This window comes from Protopterus annectens, chromosome 13.part0 (assembly GCF_019279795.1).
Source record: "Protopterus annectens isolate FY-2018-M chromosome 13.part0, PAN1.0, whole genome shotgun sequence".
NCBI lineage: Eukaryota > Metazoa > Chordata > Ceratodontiformes > Protopteridae > Protopterus > Protopterus annectens.
In genome coordinates, this window is record NC_056747.1 from 1,074,262,712 (window position 1) to 1,074,284,837 (window position 22,126).

A 22,126-nucleotide genomic window follows, 5' to 3' on the forward strand; every position below is an offset into this window, starting at 1 on the left:
AGTTATTGCGCAACTCAGTCTAATATAGGAAGATGGTCAGAAATCTTCAACAGACCAAGTCTCAGATATATCAACTACATGTGGCTGCTTGGTTTGCCATGCTTCCAGAGAAGTTAATTTATTAATGAAATGCTATAAAAAATGGCAAAATAAATAAACACACCAACAAACATTCAGTGATCAAGGAACCTTTACTTTCCAACTATAACATCCAGTACCTCGGCCATTCAACTTCAAAGGCTGAACATTCATTGGTTCATTTATTTAAGTTCATTTATTAAGACTACAGTCATTTAGAGGAGAGATTTTTCAGATCATTTCTTCTAATTTTAATTTAATAGTAGAATGGCCTGGAGTACTAGATTCAAGAGGACCAGAGTTAGGGTGAATGTTCACAAACAAAACAAGTGTCTGATTAATTTAGACAGAATGTCTTTTCCAAAGGGATAAAGAAATGGTGACCTTTTGCAGCAGCAAGGTTTCTAGCAGATACTGTTTTCTTGTTCGGTATGAAAGTATATTAGAATGATCCTTATGAAGCTGAGGTATACTAATTTGAATGTGGTACAAAGAAGATGTGTTACACAAGTTTGGAATATTAAGGCTGCCAGAAAGATATTGACAGATTAAGAGTATGGACAGAATTGTAGATAATGTTAATGTCCATTTAAGTTGAGCTATTGAGACTGGGGAGTTGGGTATGGAAAAGGAATAAAGAGAGGCTTTGCAATAAAGAACCCATGACTGTTGGGGCACAATGGAATAATTGCCAGTATAGAAAAACACAGTACGGAATAAGGCACAGAAATTGTATGTATAGGTTAAAGCAGAATGGAGAGCAATAGAGGCAGTGGTGAGTTGGTATGGATAAATGAGACAGTGGATGGACCTTGAAATGGTAGCCTGCTAAGAATGGATAGAAGAGAATTAGGCGGAACTATGAAAAGAGAATAAAACATAAGCCAGTTTATCTACCATTTGGGCTGACATGAAAGGGCAGTGGGGCAACCTATATGCCACTTAGTTTGAATAAAAAAAAAACTACATGTGTCTATGTTGTAGTGGGAGTACAAGGAGATTAAAAGAATAATCCAGACAATTTGCTGCCAAGGCTACATTGATTCAGCAACCTATCTTTGGTCCAAGGGACAAAGATTTAGAAGTTAAAATGAGGCTTAGAGCTAAATAAAACAAAGGAGTTTACATAGAGCGGGACCATCCTGTCTGCTACCAGTATTAAGGAGGACAAAAAAGTGGATTTAAGTGAGATAGATAAGTAAGTTACAAAGGGTGACAGAACACGGGTAGAACTTAAACTGCAAATGTATAATTAAAGTGAAGTGGAGAGAGAGAGGCAGGGAGAGGACAGCCTAACTGCTGACTAGGCTGAGATGATAGATGGGGAGAGAAGTTAGTAACCACCAAGGCTCAGACTGCATATAAGATCTATTGTCAGCTGGGCTAAATGCAGAGAAACAGTGTGATGCAGCATACAGAGTGTGCGTTTGTGGGGGGGGGGGGCAGTGACATCTGCACAGAACAAAATGATATGAAGTAGCTTAAATGAACAAGCAAAATGGGCTCAGTTTAAGCATTTCAAGTTCAAATGTAGCTCCAGGTGTGTTTAGACACACCAAGCTTTGATAAGGACGTGCATGAAAATGACAAAGGAGGCAATTATACATTTGTCAGGAGAGTTTAAAAAGGAAGTATATTAGCAGAATTTAAAAAAGAATATTTTTACATGTGTTATGATATTGCACATGCAATATTAATATGTTATGCATTTTATATTCTAATTTATTGTTTTATGAGATACTTGTGTTATAATGTATTGTAAGTATGTGTAAAAAATAGCATTTGTAACACTTTACAGAATATTATTTTTGAGTGTGTGTGTGAACATGCGTTCATACGGGAGTGTAGCCTGAAAATATACTTTAGGTGTACAGACTTTCTTCTACACCCTCCCCCCTGCCCCATTATCCTCCATACCTTTCCATAGCTTCATTTCCTGCACCCTGTTAGCTTATTCATTCTGGCAGTGTTAAAAGCCAGGCATCCCTGGGCTATGTGAGATCCCTATGTCCCCATTTTTTTCCTGCCAGTGAAGATTAATCAGCAAAATTGTTTCCTTCTGGTGAGATTTCATTGGTAAGGCACACGTTAGTTTCATTTCCCTTCCCTTCTACAGGTGGCTTAATGGCTCTCATCTGTTGCCTGTCAGGAGGAATTATTCATTCTCCTTCTTTCCACAGCTACACAGAGGAGAGCTCCCCACTGATGGCACAGCTACACAGAGGAGAGCTCCCCACTGATGACACAGCTACACAGGGGAGAGCTCTCCACTGATGACACAGATACACAGAGGAGAGCTCCCCACTGATGGCATAGCTACACAGAGGAGAGCTCCCCACTGATGACACAGCTACACAGAGGAGAGTTCCCCACTGATGGCACAGCTACACAGAGGAGAGTTGCCCACTGATGGCATAGCTACAGAGAGGAGAGCTCCCCACTGATGGCACAGCTACACAGAGGAGAGCTCCCCACTGATGGCACAGCTACACAGAGGAGAGCTCCCCACTGATGGCACAGCTACACAGAGGAGAGCTCCCCACTGATGGCACAGCTACACAGAGGAGAGCTCCCCACTAATGACACAGCTACACAGAGGAGAGCTCCCCACTGATGGCACAGCTACACAGAGGAGAACTCCTCACTGATGGCACAGCTACACAGAGGAGAGTTCCCCACTGATGGCACAGCTACACAGAGGACAGCTCCACACTGATGGCACAGCTACACAGAGGACAGCTCCCCACTGATGGCACAAACCAACTTCGTCATTAGGGATGTTAAATAAACTCAGCTGGTATCACAGTGCTATAAACCAAGTTGCAGGCATCAGTATCTGTCATTTTGAATTATTCATGCTGACAAATTTAGGGCGCTAATAAATACCGACATCCTTCAATCTAACATTTCATCCACATTTAAAATAGATAGGTGTAGAACCTCCTTAAGGATATTTATTTCACAATACATTTCATACTCTGGAACAAGCTACCTTTAAGTAAAAAACAGAGTGACACACTGCATGCTTTTAACAAATCACTTGATACTTGAGTGGGACTGCTGGTCTATTCCCTGAACTCAGAGTCTGCTTTCAAATTGGATGATAAAAGTACACCCCTAAACTATGAACCAGCCTAACCTCTCTGCTCTCCAGGCCCACAGGTGCCTGTGCTGGTAATTGAACACAGGCTGTCTAGACTGTAGTAAGTGCTTCATTCCTCTATTATTCTGACTCCATTTACTAATTCAAGAAATTAACATAATTGTGAGTTCAAATAATTAGTTTTATTCCCATTTATGATGAAAACCTATCCAATTTATGATATCAAACTCATTTCTGTTTCAAGGTACTGATTTAAAATAGAAATACAGTAATTGGTCGTTAGAATTTCATGCAGAGTAAACATTATAATTGTCATAATGGACTGCACTCTGTTTTCAAATTATCTCAGAAAGCATTTGAAGAAACTCCTGTGGCTGTAACAGACAGAAAACTACAAACTACAGAACCAAAAACAAAAATGGCACTTGACCAGCACGAAATAAATTTATTCCAAATAAGCGCTTTCATCCCTAATTAGATGGACTTCACCAGACAAAAACAATTATAAAACCAGCCCTTTATATGTTAAAACATTTTATGAACATCCAATCACAACACAAGAGAACATATTGACTACATCAATAATAGAACACCTTCAGACATTACTAAATAGCAAAACCTGAAAGAAACAAATGCATCTGAGAATCATGCTGTTAAAATAAAAAGCGGACACATATATTATAGTATTTAGTGCGCACTCTCCTTTTCAATAAAGGTCTTATGGAAATTAAATCATTTAGGCCCGTAAATACCATGGCATTAAGATGTATTTGCCACCATAATTCCCGTTCTTCTAACAACACTTTCCACGGGCCACCACGAGCTTGCTGTTTAAACTGCTTAACTACATGAAACTTAAAATAATGACCTGGAAAGGCTATAATACGTTTATAAAGTGCATTAACTGTCCTACACTTTTTTATCATATCTATGTTCATAGATGCGATCTCCTAAATGTGTTTCAGACTTTCCTATATAAAATCCATCACAAGGTTGGCACAAAGCTGCTACATACACTATTCTACTGCTCTCACAGTTGAATATTCCCCGAATCATAAAAAAACTATCGCTTACAAAAAAAATTTCACCTTCCTTTATAAAGGGGCACTGATGACATGATCCACATTTTGACATTTTAGAAATTGGGTTTTCTACTGCACTACCCATCTTATCAAATACATTTTTAAAATTATATCCTTTTTTATATACTATATGTGGAGCTGAGTCCAACCTTGTCAAAGGCTTTGATCACTGTTTATAAATTGCCAATTATTTTCTAAAATACGTGCTATCTCTGGACTATCAATTAAATAAGTAGTAATAAAAGAATATTGATAACTTGATGTTCCGGGGGACTCCACAGAATTAATGCTAATATGTGCCCTATTATTGGGCCCCAATCTTGTATCATTTTCCTGTAATATAGGCTCATAAAACCTTTCTAATCTTCTGACACAGGCTGTTTAAGGCTGTAGTCAGGGCTTCATTCCTCATTCAACAAATTTAACATAATTGTGAGTTCAAATAATTTGTTTTATTCCTATTTATAATAAAAACATATCCAATGTATGATACCAAACTCATTTCTATTTCAAGGTACTGATTTAAAATAGAAATAGAGTTATTGATAGAATTTTTTGCTGTGTAAACATAATTGTTATAAGGGACTGCACTCTGTGTTCAAACTATCTCAGAATGCAGTACTGCTCATCATTCTGCAGCAAGTAAGCCAGCTGTTTTCTTAAAAGTTGTATATAAGTTCTGAGACATTCAGCAAAGGTTTCAGGTTGGACATACTGTTTCTAGCTAAGTGTGTAGCAAAAAATAAAAGTTCAATCACAGAAAACATTCTTGTGATATTTATTTCACAGTATATTAGGATATCATGTCATCATAAACAGACGTATGTGGCATTTATCAAAGTAAAACCACTGAAAGGAAGCATACAATGTCTTCCAAGTAAACAAATAATCAAAATTATGTCAAATAGAACTTTAATGATAATTTAAGATGAGTATCTTCTCCGGAAGGTACACTGATCATATTGGCAATAGCTTTGGTGGTGCATGTATGTTATGAAAGGATAACTTGAATGTCTTTGTCACTTAACTCAAAATGTCACATTTAATAAAATCTCTATCCATGTACTGCACAGTCTATAATATTTATTGTGATAAGGCCTAGTTTTGGCCTTTTCGGTTCATCTAGACTTTCCCAGATCCTAAACATACTGCATAATAAACATTACTATATAAGCTATGCACTTATCCATGCTAACATCGTAAAGAAAATCACATTTTAATCCTGTACAAACCATCTTTGTAAGACTTTACAGTAACACAGAGCACATCATATGTCATCAGTTAATACATGGGTACAACGATCCTTACACACCACACCTTAGTGATTATTCATTCTGGTCAGGCTGGGTATTCTTTTTTCACATACTGGGATTGCTGGAATACTGCGGATTTAAACTGTATGTACCAGTATGGGGGGGGGGGGGGATAAGTAGTTTTGAGGATGAAAATGTTGGTGTAAGGGACGATGAGGTTATTAAACATAATGAAAATGTTAGTACCTATCAGAACTTCAACATTTTTAATTATAGTAGTTCAGAGATAGATAAAGCTATTTTCAGCTTTTCATGAAAGGAATGAAATTTGTCCCAAACAAAAAAAGTGATATTAGTAAGGCCTTAATTGACCTCAAACTATTTGTGAGGAAAAGGAATCTTGAACTCCTATATGAAGGAAATAAGAATGAGCATAACGGTGATAAGGAATTAAAAAAGGAAAGGATCTATAATCCAGTACTGCATCCACAACTTAACCATTTTGAGAAGGTAGTGGAAATGGAGCTTAGACACAAGCTTAGTAAATCTAGAACCTGTCCTAATTTAACATGGGAAGAGAGGCAGTTGCTTAAGGAATTAAGTGAGAATAAGAACATCAGGATTATGAGACCAGATAAGGGTGGGGGTATGGCCATCATGGATCACATTACCTAAGTGGCAAAAATGGAATCTATATTAGGAGATGAGGAAAGATACAATAGAGTATCAATTAATGAAATTAATATTACTTATTCCAAGACTGATTTTGCATTAAGGGAGTTGTACCATGATGAGCTAATCGATAGACCCACGTATAATTTTTTGGTTACTGATAAGCCTGTGGTCCCTAATAATTTTGGGATAGGTAAAGTTCACAAAAACATCAGAGATCTACCTATGAGACTATAGTCTCCGCTATTGGCTTTAAAACCCACTCATTAGCTAAATTTGTAGACTCTAAAATTAAAAAGGTCTGGATGGAATATGATGAATTCTTAAAGGATTCACGGGATTGTTTAAGAAGTATAAACCCCAATAGTTTTGAACATATATTCGTACTAATAGATATTGTTGATTTATTTTCTGTTATTCCTCACAATATAGGAATGGATTGTTTTTTGGAAGCTTTATTGGAGGTTAATAAGTTTAATTGGAAGGAAATTACAGTCATTATGGAATTACTTGAGATGGTCCTTAAGAACAATTTTGTTAGCTTTGAGTGGGACGTTTTCAAGCAAGATAAAGGCGTAGCTATGGGGATTTGTTGTGTTCCCAGCTATACGAACATAGTTTTGAACACTTGGGAGAAAAAATTCCTTTTGAACTCAGCATATAAATATTGTTGGTGTCTTTACAAAAGATACCTAGATGATTTATGTTTCTTTTGGGTAGAGAGTGAGGACAAACTCACAGAATTTATACAATGTATTAATGGAACTACTGACTTTCTCAAATTTACATATATCACTAGGGAAGCAGTGAATTATTTAGATGTTAATATCTATAAAGATTATGATAATGAGAAATTCGGTTCTAGAGTGTATACGAAAGAAATATTTTCCAACTCTTATTTGTATTACGCAGATGCCCATCCCTACAAACAAAAAAGAAATTTAGTGATGGGACAGTTCATTAGAATATCCAGGATGACTACTAAAACTGAAGATTTTGATAATGAATGTGTTAAGTTAAAACAAATGGTTCTAGATAGGAAACATTCAGAACATATGTTGGAAGAAGTTATAGGGGAAGTTAAGAATGAGAGATCTGATAGATTTAGTCCTATTCTAGGAGTAGGGACTACTGATGGAATAATGACACAAACAGATGAGGGTACAAAGAAAGGTGAAAACCATTTTAGTGATGCTTTTGTTTTAAATTTTAACAGTGATTCAGGCTTGATTAAAGATGCAGTTAAAAAGAATTGAAACTGGCTTTCTAATTTTTCGGACCTAACAAACATTTTTCAACATTCAGTTATTTTTTCCTATAGGAATAACAAAAGTATTAAATAAATATTGGAAAGGAATGTTGTGGATAGGAAGGAATATGGGAGAAAATATGACACATATAAATGTGGAAAATGTACACAATGTTGCCATGTGTTTAATAGTGAAAACCTGTTTTTACAAGGCAGGGACAAACTTTAGACAAGTAAATCTTTTGTAAATTGTAATACTAAAGTTATTTATTTGGCAGTTTGTAGGAAATGCCCCTCCTTTTATGTGGGGAAAACAGAGAGGGCTCTTAAGAGAAGGATATATGAACACATGTATGATATCCATAAGCAAGATGTCAATAATGCTTTATTTAAGCATACTAAAGTTTGCAAAGAAGCTTTCTTTGTGTTATTTGTTCTTGAATGTATTCCCCATGATATTCAAGGGGGGAATTGGGAATACAAAATTAAAGTCAGAGAATTATACTGGCAGTTGGTTCTGGAAGCCTGCAGACCACCTGGACTGAATGAAAACATGTCTATGGTCCCTATTTTGAAATTAAGGTCAGCTAGGCTTTGATGTGTTTTAATTTTATTTATATGCTTGGTTTGATATATTTTTTAGATTTATTAAAATGGTGTGACAATGGTAAAACATTTTCTAGATGCTTAGATTATTGTGTAAGCAATAAGTTAAATCTTACAAATTTTATAGATCCAAACAAGTTTTTTATTTTAGTCATTAGATGGTGCTATTGGTATGCATTTTACAAGTGTTTTATGTGCATTCTTTCTGTATATACGCCTTCTGTCTTCTTAAACTTGAAATCTATGTTATAAGTTTTTAGAATTGTAGTTTTTTTTAAATTATTCTTTATCAGGTCACTAATATGTACATAGAATTTCACATTTATATTTAATTACTTATGTATAAATGACAAGTTATTGTGGTTTTTATATGGTTTGGCAGCCCTATTTGGAAATGTATTTGCAGTTCATGACTATTTATGAGATGTGATCATTTACTAATGTGATTGGTTGAATTCTTTTTAAATTTGTATTTAAGGGGAAGAGCCTTAATTATTCATCTGATGAAGTTCCATTTGGAACGAAAAACGCGGCGAGAAAGTTAAGCATTTAGTGACACATTTTGGTACTGTTTTTGTTCTTTGTCTATTAAAGTTTTGGCGTTTGTACCACTCATTGCGGCTGCTGGTGCTTCTCTTGCAATTTGGTTGGAGCTTTGCTCTTTGAAGCACTTGTGTCTCTTTTGCTGTGCTTTAAACTATATGTTCTCAGCTGGTTGTTGTCTGAAGGCTGTACGGCTGAACTGTTTGTTCTGAGCTATCTGCTTTGCTTTTGTTCTCCTCCTCTTTCTGAGTGACTGGGTACTATTCAGATTCAATTGTCTGATATTTGATATTGCTTGAATATTGTATGTTTGAAGTTACCTATGAGAGGTGTGTATTTCAACAGAATGAATCCATTCCTTGCTTAGCACAGGAATTATGACATAGAAATGAATGATCCTTCTAAACAGCAAAGAACTGCATTATACTTTGAGAAATCAATTTATACAACACTTAAAAAGATGGATATTAATCTTAAAACAAACTTCTTCAAAAGAGAAATGCATTTACATTCTGTATAATGTTAGTTGTTGTACAGAGTATTATATGCTAATTTTGAGAGCTCCACAACTGAGACAAAGGTAAAGGCACATGAGATGAAACCCATCTTCAGCCGTCCAGTAACTTTAGTGGATTATATGCAGAAGGATAAAATACTGCCAAAATGGAAATTCGAACTGCTTTTGATATGTACAAGCTTATCAGAAGATAATGCCAGCAGAGGCATATGACTTGCTTTAAGAGGAATTAGTTTGGAAGATAATGGCATTCTAAGCAAAGCATAAAAGAAGTTATGTGTTAACCTTTTGTCATGGGCTGCTTCAGAACAAATTACTTTTGTTCAATGCAAAGACTAGGAAATACATTTTTATTCTGAAAAGCCTTGATTATTATGTGTGCTTCACCTCAAAAGCAAATGCATTCCAAAGAATAATATCACAAGTGCACCAACCTATCACTATAATGTAGGACAGAGCTGTCCAAGACTGCCACATTAGCTGTATGTTGTTCTCAGAACTATCTGATGTAGCTCTCTGGAGGTTTGTTACTTATGTGGTTAGTATATGTCATAGACTTTCAGTTCTAAGAAAAAATCTAAATGCAGGGAAAGAAAAGTCCTGTCGATGTTCAGCTTGCAGTTTTGTAGCAATATGTAAGCAAAGTGAATGCTTTAGAACATTTATAAATTATTTAAAAGATGCATGGCAGAAATGCAAATGTGGGCCTCACCATTCTCAAAATGTCAGTGGTTGACAACTGTAGAATAAACTAGACCGCCTTGATCTCTGTTTCAGATCTGAACTATGTGAGTGGTATATACTTTTTGAAGCCTACAATTTATTTTCCAGCTCATTAACTGGGAAACTAAAATATTATAAAACCATATAACTATATAACACTATCTTCACTCCAAATTACAATATATGCAGTTGTTTTATTGTTTGTATGGAGCACTCAGCTATCAAATTTGTAATGGTGACTGGCTGACCTACGCCTATACATTTTACTTTACCTGAGAACGTTTTTAATTTATATTTGTGCATGTGTGAGTACCTGCACACACAAACATCTGCAAGCTAGTCTCACAAAAAGAGTTTCCATTTTTACATTCAGACTTATCACCAATTTGGTAATGGTTTTATAAGCACCTCAGTACTCTTACTTTAGGTGATTTAGGCCATTTGCCCACATAAGCTACAGTTCAGCTTTACTTTATAGCCTTTCATCCATCTTTTAGATTACAGCTGAGCTCTTGAAGAAATGTGCAGCTGAAAATATCAATGGCAGAATGGCATTACAAGATATGCAACTGTGCAAAACAGAAATGGAAGAGTGGTGTTGTCAGATACTGCACTTTTACTCATTTAATATTTGTACCTTACAATGCAGTGTTATATCCCTGCCCTGCATTGAATAAAGAATATCAAAATTTGGAAACAGCGCTTTATTGTATTTAAATGTTAACATATAACTTGAATCATTACCAGTAATACAGTCTTAATGGAAACTTGACAAAAAATTGTTTGTTACATTCTAACATGTTTACTTCTGCATTTATTGTTTCCAGAGTTCAGTGACAGAAATTAAGACAATTTTATTTCATGTATTTAAATAGATAATGCAACATTTGGGAAAACAAACAAGCAAGGAAACAGAATTATACAGGACAGTTTTGCTAATTCAGTTTTGTAGTAATTCTCTTTTATTTTGCATTTTTTTTTTTTGTGCAGAATAAACTGTTGACATGACTCACATGTAAGTAGATGTACCATGCAACAGAGGACTGGGAAGGAATGTTGGAAGGGTGAGGTAAAGGGAATGTTAAGTAACATACTGGTGTTTTATTATCTACAGTGCAGTAAGGCTGCCTGCACCTTGCCCCTGAGCATTTCCATTGCCAGATCCCTCAGTCTTTTGTAAGCAATTCCGTTGATCCTGAACATCCAAGGCAATGGTCAATTGTTTGATATACTGACTGTACCTATTTTAAACTATTTGCTTTAATTCTCATTTTCCATAAATCTTTGCTGAAATGTGGTGCCCAGCATCATGAAATTTTATGGAAGTTAAAAAGTTCTTATACAAACTGGCCATTTCAGACCTCAGCTGTATGAATCACATTACTGTGCATGCAAGAAATTGCATTCATCATGGCAGCTGACTTCAGCTGCTGTGAACAATGCGCAGAAAGCTCATGCACGTGCATGTGAACTCGTTCTACCTCTTCTTTCTGGCATGAAGTGGATACATGTGTTGCTATTCTGTGCATTTGCCCATTATTTTTTTGCTGTACATCAGGTACCATCACAGGGCATATGCTGCTAGAAAGGGCAATGGGATTACTCACTGGGTGTGGCTCACACCCTAGCAATCTCATTTTCATACATAGGTCTTCATTCTGAATTGAAAGTGGCAAAGACCATGTAATCTATGAAAGCTTAGGACAATACCAATCTGTACCTCACCCCCTGCAAGCTTCATATCTAGAGAGTTTAGAAGCAGTAGGTGTGGGCCTGTTTAAAAAGGTGATATTTGATTGCAGTTGGGAGATGAATTATAATTTCTTACTGTCATCCCCCATACTGGTAGTGACTGTCAGCACAGGTATGATGACCTGCAACAGCAGAGACCCAATCATCTAACCCAGTCGGTGGCAGAGGCTCAGAAGAGGAGGCCGGAGTTCTATTTTAATTATTACATCAAAAATGTTATTGCGGTGTTAAATATGAGTTAAGCAGTCTAGGTTTATTAAAATATATATGTGAAGCTTACTAAGAAATGTCTAATGAATGTAAGTAGGTCGTAATTACAATTTTATGATCATAAGTATTGGAGATGTTTACAGTTGCTTGTATATCCCATAAAGTGTGGAACCTATTGCTAACTTCTGTTTCATTTTTAATTTAAAAGAACATTCAAAGAAAATATCAGAGTAATAATTGCTATCTTTGCTGGAGTGCTTATGTTGAAAATATGAACTAATTTACAAGTAAATATTAAAAAATTTAAAATGTACCTATTTCAAACAGAACATTTCTTTAACGTGAAAAAAATCAGATCAGAGTATTGATAACATTATAAACTTGTTTTTAACGACAAGTAACACCTGCAAGACCCTGGTCTTCCTGAAACTGACAGTCTTCAAAATTACTATAATAAAATTTTTCACTAATATCTAGATTAATATTTCAGTTACCCTCAGCCACCAAAGGAATTTAGTGCATCTAAATGTGTCCACTATGGAAGCTGAGAACTGCATGTACCAATTTCATATCATTTGCAGTGCAGTCCTTCATTTTTCAAAAGGCATGGTAACATTTTGTATTGCAGGATGTATCCTATATCTGTTGGCTAGGTATAGGAGGTACCATTGTGCCATAGCTCAGAGCAAATCTGGGTATTGCCATGGAGATTCTTTACATAACTATAGAAGGCCTTGTGGTTGTCTTTAGTATCTACTGCAATTCTGTTTTCATAGCTAGCTTTAGAGGATTTGATGAGGGATCTCAACTTTTTGTTGAGGCTGATAAGGGAGTTTTTCAAGTCTTGGGACTTCACCTTATTCCACATCAGTTTCCTCCTTCTGTTGTAGAGTTTGTTTATGGCAGGGGACCACCAGATTGACTTCCTTTTTTTTTTTTTTGGAGGAGACTGTCTTGGTTCTATTGGGTATGGCGAGATCCATGCATTTGTGCACATATGTACTGGTATAATACCTAATTGTTCTCATATGTTTTTTATTATTGCCACTATTAAAATACCAAAAAACATGAGTCGTCTCCTTTTTCTTTTGAAATAAAGACATTTGATATGAAGTACTTTTATTTCCTATTGTTTGTCTCATTCTGCAGATCAACTACAGCCTGAAACAATTCAACTGCAATCAACCCAGTTACTGGATAGGTCATCACCATCCCCTGATGATCCCAGGCCTGCATTATAGGGTAAGATTGGTGGTAACAACACTGCAGGGACCCTTGTAGCATAGCAGTCTGGAAAGTTGCTATCCTGAGTTTCGGGACCTTATGGTGGCTGCAGTGGAGAGGGTGGTGGAGGGCAGTGAGATGCATGCCAAAGTCTCCTACAGGGACAGCAAGACTGGAGGGTAATATGTGGGATAGGCAGAGTTACCCTCCTCATGATGACAGATGTTACAGTATAACTCAGTTGTGTACAATGCACACATTATGCAATCTTTTAAAACTGAAAGTAAAACGTTTTCAGATTTGATTTTCTGTTTTGAATTTTGTTTCCTTTTCCTTTGTCACAGTTATTTTAACCTCTCTAAAGTCTACATGTTATCATAAAATCATTGTGTTAACAAATGATGCAGGGCAGTATCAGCAAATGGCAGTGTCTCAAAATTCAGTCAAGGTACAGGTGGTACACATTTAAGGTAGGTAACGTCTCACTACCATTTGTACACATTCCATGAGAAGTATGGTAACCATTTGTTTTCTTTCTTTCCACAGACGTCTTCCATCTACTATTGTTGTCGATGTGTTAATATTCATGGATTTTTGTAAATGGGATAACAAACATTTGCCGCATTTTAATTTTTTGTGCCTATATAAAACTATTTCTTACTAAATTACGTCTCTAGGTGGTATCGTGGCACAATATTTATTGAAGCTGTCTCACGGCTCATGGGCTCATTTCTTGTATCCAGCCAATGAACAGAGTTGTGCCTGCCCTTCCTTGTCAAAGTGGATTTTCACTGACTTGTCTGTGTTCCTGTAACTTGGACTAAAGCAAATAATGACATGAAAGGCTAAGATTTACTTCTTTGTTTAGAATTGTAGTGGTAAGTAACTGAAGAGACATTAATTCAGCACATGAATTTGATGTTTGGGATTTTAAAATGTCTCAGTTTTGCTAGGGTGCATAAAGTTTAAATCTTTGATGTACAATGCAACTTAGCACAAACAGTTTAATTAGTAAGCTCTGATATTCCGAAGCCAGTGCTTGAAAGAGTCTGAATCACAGATCTGCACCTTTTTTGTGTAAAAGAACTCAAAAATTGTTTCAAGACTGCCTCCTGACAAAATCTTTTATTTAATAGTGGTGTGAAGACCGTAACTGTAGAAATTCAGATCATCAGACTGCAGCACTTGGATTTCCATTCATCCCTGCACCCCCGTTTCCAAGAATTTCCACTTTGTGCATTCTAACTGCACTCCCTGATATGTTACTGCTATTTAAAACATAACACAGTGACTTATCCATTTACAGTTTATGTGACAGGAAACTACTGATCAGAGCAATTTACTGGGGAAATATGTTGCTACATTTGCATGCTTGTTTGTGCGCCAGTGTTTCTTGACAGAGCAGAATAACAAGACCAGTACGATATCATTGGACCAGTAAAGGTTAGCACAGGATTGAAGGAGCACTGACTAATGCAGGTGTGAGTTTGGATATTAGCCTGCAGGTCTTCAGTAGTGTAAATATAATGACTGTCAAGAAAAGACTGCTTAGTTTGTAACAGACCAGATTTCCTTTGTGATGAAATTAGATATATCTGAGGAATGCTGTGGACAAGGAGTGCACTGAATAGGAGTCTTGATTAGACAAAATGCTAGTACAAATGAATAGCAACTCACATAGGAACTGGACAAAGTTTTAAACGTACACAGAAAACCAGAGTGGTACACAGAACCATACGAGAATATGGACTGGTAGAAAAATGTAGACAGAATAATTGTCCATCAGTATAAGGAATGTTTAACAATCAGTAAAAGACCTAGAACTCCAAAGTAAACCACAAGTAGACAGTCCCCAAAAGCTGCATTGGGTGTTGCAGACTTGAATAAAACGGCAACATTGCTGGGAATATGACTACTTGTTATGATGGTTGTGAAAGCATGTTAGCAGCACTGTAGTCATCTATGACGCATTTAATATCTGAAAAACTAGTAAGCAAGAACAGTTAATTATTTAGAAATTTGATAAACATCAGGGGCATGTTACTATACTGGATTAGTTGATATACTTATTTCATAGCTACGTTTAATTAATCTCAGCCTTTCTGCCGACTCAGACATTTTATCTGGTTACACTTCTATAACACTAAAGATGCTCATATTCTGTCACTATCTCTCATGATGATGCTTTAAAATATATATCATAAATCATTTCCTGTTTACTGGATCAAATGATATGAAACGTAACATATTACCTTTTCTGTTAATCAAAGTGTTAAGTCTAATTTTCTGCATTTAATGCATTTCAGCAAAAAACACCTGTTAGCAGCGAAACAAGAACACTTTTAAAAATGGACAAATACTAATGGAACTCAAATGCTATACAGAAGATTCATTTCTAGTATGGTCTGTTTGCAGTTTTGTGAGTAACTTATACAGAGGACATCAATATGTTGTACACATTTGCTTTGTCTAAATGACAATATGATAGTGAGAGGCAATGGAATATGAAGTATTTTATTTAAATAATTACCCTCTGTTCTTGAGTGGAAACAAACGTCTGAAATCCAGGAGCTACTCCGAATCCAAGCTCATGGACAAATGGAGGTTCATGCTGACTGTGAATCTGGACTTTAACTCCTGCTTCAAAAGTTGTTTCCTCTGTAAACACATAAAATCAAATAAAATTCCTTTAGAAAAGTTACTTGAACTACAATCCACATGCACATTTATCTTCCCAAAATTGTCAGCACATTCTAGGCTTTTAGTGTATTCCAACTTGTAGCAGGAATCATTTTGAGATCTGGAACTTCATTCAGCATCTCAGAGCTCCATAAAAATGAACACTTTACATATATCATCAGATCTGATATTGTCAGTTTTTTATTTCATCGTCACATATGGGTCTGGATCCAACTCGGCTGCCACTAAGCTTGTGGCAACCAAAACCTCTTGGACACCTCTCTTTACCCACAATGCACCTCTCCCTGTTACCTCAGGTCTTGTGTGCCGCTACACAAAGATGTGGTCTAACTATTTGGTCTTGGACATTCAGGTGATATTTCTAAATTTCTCAACCCTTTTTAGCTAATTCTTCCTTTTTCTATGTAGCGAGTTCAGTCCCTTTCCTCCCCATTGCTCTCTCTAAATCATCTTTGCCTTCAGTAATCATTTTTATTAGGTTACTTTCCTTTGCTTTCCCTCCCATATATCCTTAGCTGTATCCCCCCTCCCTGAGTCTCCTTTCTATAAAAAAATAAAATGAAATAAAATAAAATAAAAAAACAGAACATTTTCCTCTTCTTTACCTTTTAGTATTTCTTCTTGTGTGTGTGTGTGTGTGTGTGTGTGTGTGTGTGTGTGTGTGTGTGTGTGTGTGTGTGTGGTGTGGTGTGTGTGTGCGGGTGCAGGTGTGTGTGTGTGTGTGTGTGTGTGTGTGTGGTGTGTGTGGTGTGGTGTGGTGTGGTGTGGTGTGGTGTGGTGTGGTGTGTGTGTGTGTGTGTGTGTGTGTGTGTGTGTGTGTGTGTGTGTGTGCGCGCGCACGTGCATGCATTTGTGTGCTCTCAGTCTTTTCTTTTTCTTGCCATGGCTTAGAAGCACTATAAGCCCATGGGCTTCAAAAAATATGCTAAGTGTGGTCACAAAATGCCGTACAGTGACTCGCTTGGCCACCACCATCTGCAGCAAGACTGTGCTATTTACCATATTTTAACCACCGGACCCTGGTTAAAATGAAAAATAAACTATTCTGAGGGGTTTATTACCATCAATGTTTACTGAGGTCCTTTCTGGTGGTGCCCCAAAATCTGTGGCTAAATCTAGATTGGCTCATTCAAGCCCTGCTTCTTTTGCCTCTAAAAGTTCTGATAGAGGGAAGAAGACATCTATCTTGGTGCCGTCAGATCTCCTGGTGCAGAGATCTAACTCTAAGTCTTACAAACCCTTTGACTACAAGTACATCTTCCTTGGATCTGGCTCCTTCAGATCCAAGCCTCTCTGATCTTGATAGCTCAGAGCTGTTGTGGTCAGATCCAATCTCTAGACCTTTTAAGCATATAACCTCCCTGCTAAGGACTCGATACTCCCCTTCTGTAGTTATTGTGCCTTTGTGGGTACCATCTCCATTTCTAAGCAGACCAAGATCTCCTTCAGTGTCTTCTTCCCATATTACCAGAAGCCTTACAGAAGAGGACATGGAATGGATGGCCCAGAAAATTTTGTGATCACAGGGCATTACTAAGTCTCTCTCAGCTACGACTCAAATGGTCCAAGGTCCATCCAAACCATCCACTCACCCTTTTGTTCCTTGTCTAACTTCAGGGCAAGCTTCAGAATTCTCAGATCTGGTACACCCAGTGACTTTCTGCTCATATCTGAAGATTTCCCTTTCCTCAGCTTGGACTTTTGCTTGCAGCTCTTCAGCCTTCTCGGAGCTGGAGAGCTTTCAGAGCCATAGCGAACCTGGTGAACCATGGGTGCAGTCAACTCACAGACCTTCTGAGCAGTCTCTGCACCTTGAGGCTTAAGTGCAGGTGAGTTTGGCACTGAGTACAACCCTGGGTGATCTGACTTTGGAGCTCAAGAGGGCTCCTTCTGGCAAGCATGGCTTGTCAGAGATGGACTCCCTCCCCACTCAGGAACAGTCAGTTTTTGGGACTCTGGAGAGGGCTATAGCTGCCTCAGCAACTAGGAAGTCACCTCCAACCTTGGATCCTCAGCCCCATCTACACTCCCTGGGTACCTTTTCTGACCAGGATATTCCACAGGGACAGCAGGACCTTAGGCCTCAGGATACACATTGGGTTACCCTTGACCTTTTTGATACCTCCCCAGAGTATCCTACTAAGAAGGTCCCTTGGAAGAGGACCTGCAAGAGGAAGCATTTGCACTCCACTGAGGACTCGGCCACAGAAGACACTGACGTCAATGAGGGAGAAGGATCCCCTCAGTCACCTGCTGAGGATGTTTCCTTTAGGGAAATCTTGGAGATTTTACAACAGAGATGTGGCTGACAGTCTAGTAATCCTTCACTTGAGGAATCTGTGTACCTGGCAGTCTTTGGATCCTTACTGTCTACCTCCTGGGTCACTCCACCCACTGATGAGCTCATAACATTGATCACTGTGGGCTTGGGAGAGCCCAGATCCCATTGAGACCAAACAAGATTATTACTGCACCAGCCGACAAAAGTATTTTTACAAAAGGGGTTGTAGTAGATGCCATAGTGGTGGCATCAGCTACTAAAAAGGAACTACTGGAAGCAGTGGCGGCTGGTGACTTCAAATCAAAGGGGGGCTGCAGGAGACAGGCAAATGGGTGGGATCAATGGGCAGAGGTGTGGCTAACTAGAAAGGGGAGGAGTTATGTTCAAAACCACAACAACTGAAACTTTAATTAAATATGCTGCCCTGGGTGCCAATCAAGACAAAATGAAGTATAGAAGAAAACATATTTCAATGCATTGGCTGCATGACAGCTTACTTAATAGCTAGATGGAAACAAAAAGGTTGTGAGGCATGAAAAAATAAATTATTTTTTAAATACAATACTGGAATGCCAGTCAAAATAAAGTACAAGAAAAACAAGCAGCACTCAACTCAAACCACTTCTCCTTGCACTGCAGTTCTAATTATAATTTATATTCAGCTTTATTAAAGTACCAAGTAACATGCTTAAAGTAGCAATCTCTGTGATACCCCCACTTGTAAAAATGTTTATTATGCTGCCTGACAACTATCTACTTGTTTCATGGGGAAAACATGATCAAAGTAAAAAATGAAAAGCAAACAAGAAACAATCCCAAGATCCATTGCTTAAAGGATTACTGTACAGGTAATGAACCACACATGACAGATTGGCATTCTGTTTGGTTTACAGGTAAAGCCTGCAAAGATGACTGCAAGTCTTCAACAAATGTAATGACTTCTTAAAATAATGCAATCCTGTCCTTTATTACAAATACTGTCATATGCAGTTCAATACCCAAGGCTTATACATTATCTAGTCATGTAAGTATTCTCTGCATGGCAACAACAGAAAGGCTTTCAATGTTGGCAATTCTTTAACAGTATGCTTATTAAAGCTTACTTGCATCTTACAATCTCAGACAAGCTTACCTGATGGTCATTAAAGCATTGCTACTTAAACAGAGCAACAGGCACTTTCTGAGTAATAATAAGCATAAATCAACAGTATAAACATATGACAGAAACCAGAACATTCTGCAAAATCAAGGGCAGAATAAAAGTCGCACTTGTGTCTTCCTTGGATGGACTCTGCACATTTACACTGCATAACTGCTCCTGCCTTGCTTGGACACATCCAGAGTCACTACATGGGGGAGTGGGGTGCAACAAGTATGTCACAATTTGAAATGTCTCTGACTGACTGTGATGGCCCTGACACATTTGTCATACCTCTCACACTCAGAACAAGAAATATGGACAGAGCCATACATAGAAGTGGGACAAAGGCCCAAAAATGAGGACAATGTTTAAATAGTGCTCTTATAAACATAGAAAGATAATAGAATAGTAGGTCTTGCATTAGTATGAATTTTCTGAAAGGTACAAAATCTGAAACTCAAATGTTTGTCACTATTTTCTAACTTCAGTCTTTAATGATTTACCACTAATTTGCTAAAAAAACACAATTTTATTAAAAATGGACCAAAAATGTGATGCAAAAATATAAAATTGCCACACAATACAGCTGGGAACCTGTCAAAGAAGGGACACTTTTTTAATATTAGTACTGCTAACTTAAGCAACTGACGAAATAAAAGAATCTACATGCATTTCTGAACTAAAAGTAATCTATAACTCTGATTATTACAGTTATTTCTTAAATGTAAGCCCTCCACGTTTTCTTCCAAAATTGCCATTTTGCGGCAGGATTATTAGGGGAAGAGCAACATTTTGAGCCAAAATCGGGGACAGTTGAGAGGTTTGGATATGCCTAATTCTATAAAGCAATTTATTTGCACGTACCTCTCAACCTGTTAATACAGGAAATCTGGACAAGGCCAAATATACTGGTGGAACATATAAACAGTACTCTAAATTGTTGTATAAACTGAGACAATTGATAGAATTACAGGTCTTGCTTTAGCATGCATTTTTCTGAAGGTTATGAAGTCTGAAACTCAGTGTCTGTCATTATTTAGTGACTTAATTCCTAAATTATTTGCCAGAAAACCACACATTTTATGAGGAACAAACCAAAAATAAGCAAAAATGTATTCATTCTGTGAAAATCTGGACAGTTGAGAGATAAAGTTCAGCCGGGGCTGTCTTTGAGTTTGCCGCCCTTCCCCCTCACAAAATCATGGTCGAATGGAGCCTTCCCCCTGCAGCCATTCCAATGAAGTATTACTTGGCTATTTCACCCCATTTATCATAAACACTAATGTGCATACTGCTTTACTTCTACGACGGTTTGGGCTTCATTTGAAAGTTTTATTTTGCATTTTACAGCACAAACGCCAAGACAACTGCTAAATAAAGCAATACAAGCTCACAATGAAAACAGACTTAGCATGAAAACTTCTCTGCCCTTGAAACTCACATTCATTGAAACAGCATTGAAACCCATATTCAAAGAAAATACATTTTGCCAGTGGCAGATAAAGATTAACTTTGGGTTGTTTTCAAATCATAGGCCCCTTGGACATGAAACATGCATGTGGTCTTTGATACACCTTCCTGATTGTATTAAATTATATTCCTTGTGCAATATAGTACAGTTGTTAGAGGGTGTTTGAAATTTGTTTTGAACATTTTTCCAGTAAACAGTGAAACAAAATGCATGCACCAATAATGACAAAATTGCCCAATTCAGAACATTTTTCCAGTAAACAATATGCATGCACCAATAACGACAAAACTGCCCAATTCAAAACATTTCTATCATAAAAGTCTACTCAAACTTCTACAGTCCACCAGTATCAATAAATATGCACAATCTCTGAAGAAGTAAAAGTCATCTAAATAATTCCACATTAAAGAAATCTGTAACTAATGAAGAGGTTGCTGCTAGCAAACAACTTTATATTTCATTGTTTCATCTACAAATAAAGTGCCTGTTGCCCTTGAGGAATAAATTGCCTAAGTTGCATTAAAAAAACGATAAGCTAGTAATATTTTCAATAGGGACTAGATGGCAAACTAATAACAGGTTCATAGTTACTAGGTATCTTCACCAAAAAGGACTGCAGCATCCACCCCCTTTACAATACAGTACAGTATCAGCAATGCATCTACTTACTGTGGGAGTAGAACCCACAGCCTTCTGCATCAAAAGCAAATACACTACCTATTGTGCTATTAACAATGCAAGCAAACTTGGCATAAGCAGCACTAAACTTTTATTCCCCTGCAGCTCTCAGCTTCTTGTAAAATCTACTTGACATTCAGCTGCATCTCTGAACTTTGCAGCACAAGAAATCTGGAAAAATCCAAAATGTAGGGGGGGGGCAAAAGACCAGAAAACAGGGACACATTTTAAACATTGCTTGTATAATGTTGGAAAGTTGTTAGAATAAAATGCTATGTTACCACCATACATTTCACTGCCAAGTATTGAACCCAGGGCCCTGTGCAAAACAGTCAGAGAAATATACCACTATGCCAAATCATCTGTTTTATGAAAGAAAGGAAGACTGAAACTTAAATGGCTACCATTTAGTGAATTCAGTTCTCACCATAGCTGTCAACATCTTAGCACAAAACACTTGAACAAAGCCAATAATGGGGGAATACAGTCCCAAACATATTCAGTGAATTCAGTTATCACCATAGCTCTCAACCTTGGCACAAAAATCCTGGATGAAGCCAATAATGGGGGAATACAGTCCAAAAAAATAGGGACAAATATCCACTGAGGACACCAGAACAAACCCACACAAACACAGGAAGGACATGCAGACTCCACACAGAAAGCACCCCAGCCAAGAATCAAACCAGACAATCTGTATCTGTCAGGCAACAATGCTACCACTGCACTGCTGGCTGTGTCAAATAACAAAAATACAGAAACCACAGATTTTATGAGGAACAGAGCAGAACAAATAAGAGGCAAAAATATGCAAACATTTTACAAATGGTGGTGGGTAGGGAA

The 22,126-nt window shown here is 37.3% G+C and overlaps 1 protein-coding gene across 1 annotated transcript in view; it reads right to left on the reverse strand.

Moving 5' to 3' along the window:
* Window positions 1-22,126, reverse strand: part of LOC122788123 (acid-sensing ion channel 2-like) — a 1,562,929-nt gene that overhangs the window by 527,228 nt on the left and 1,013,575 nt on the right. The window contains exon 3 of the mRNA XM_044055062.1: window positions 15,543-15,670. Coding sequence (XP_043910997.1) covers window positions 15,543-15,670 — 128 coding nt within the window. The remainder of the gene's footprint in view (window positions 1-15,542; window positions 15,671-22,126) is intronic.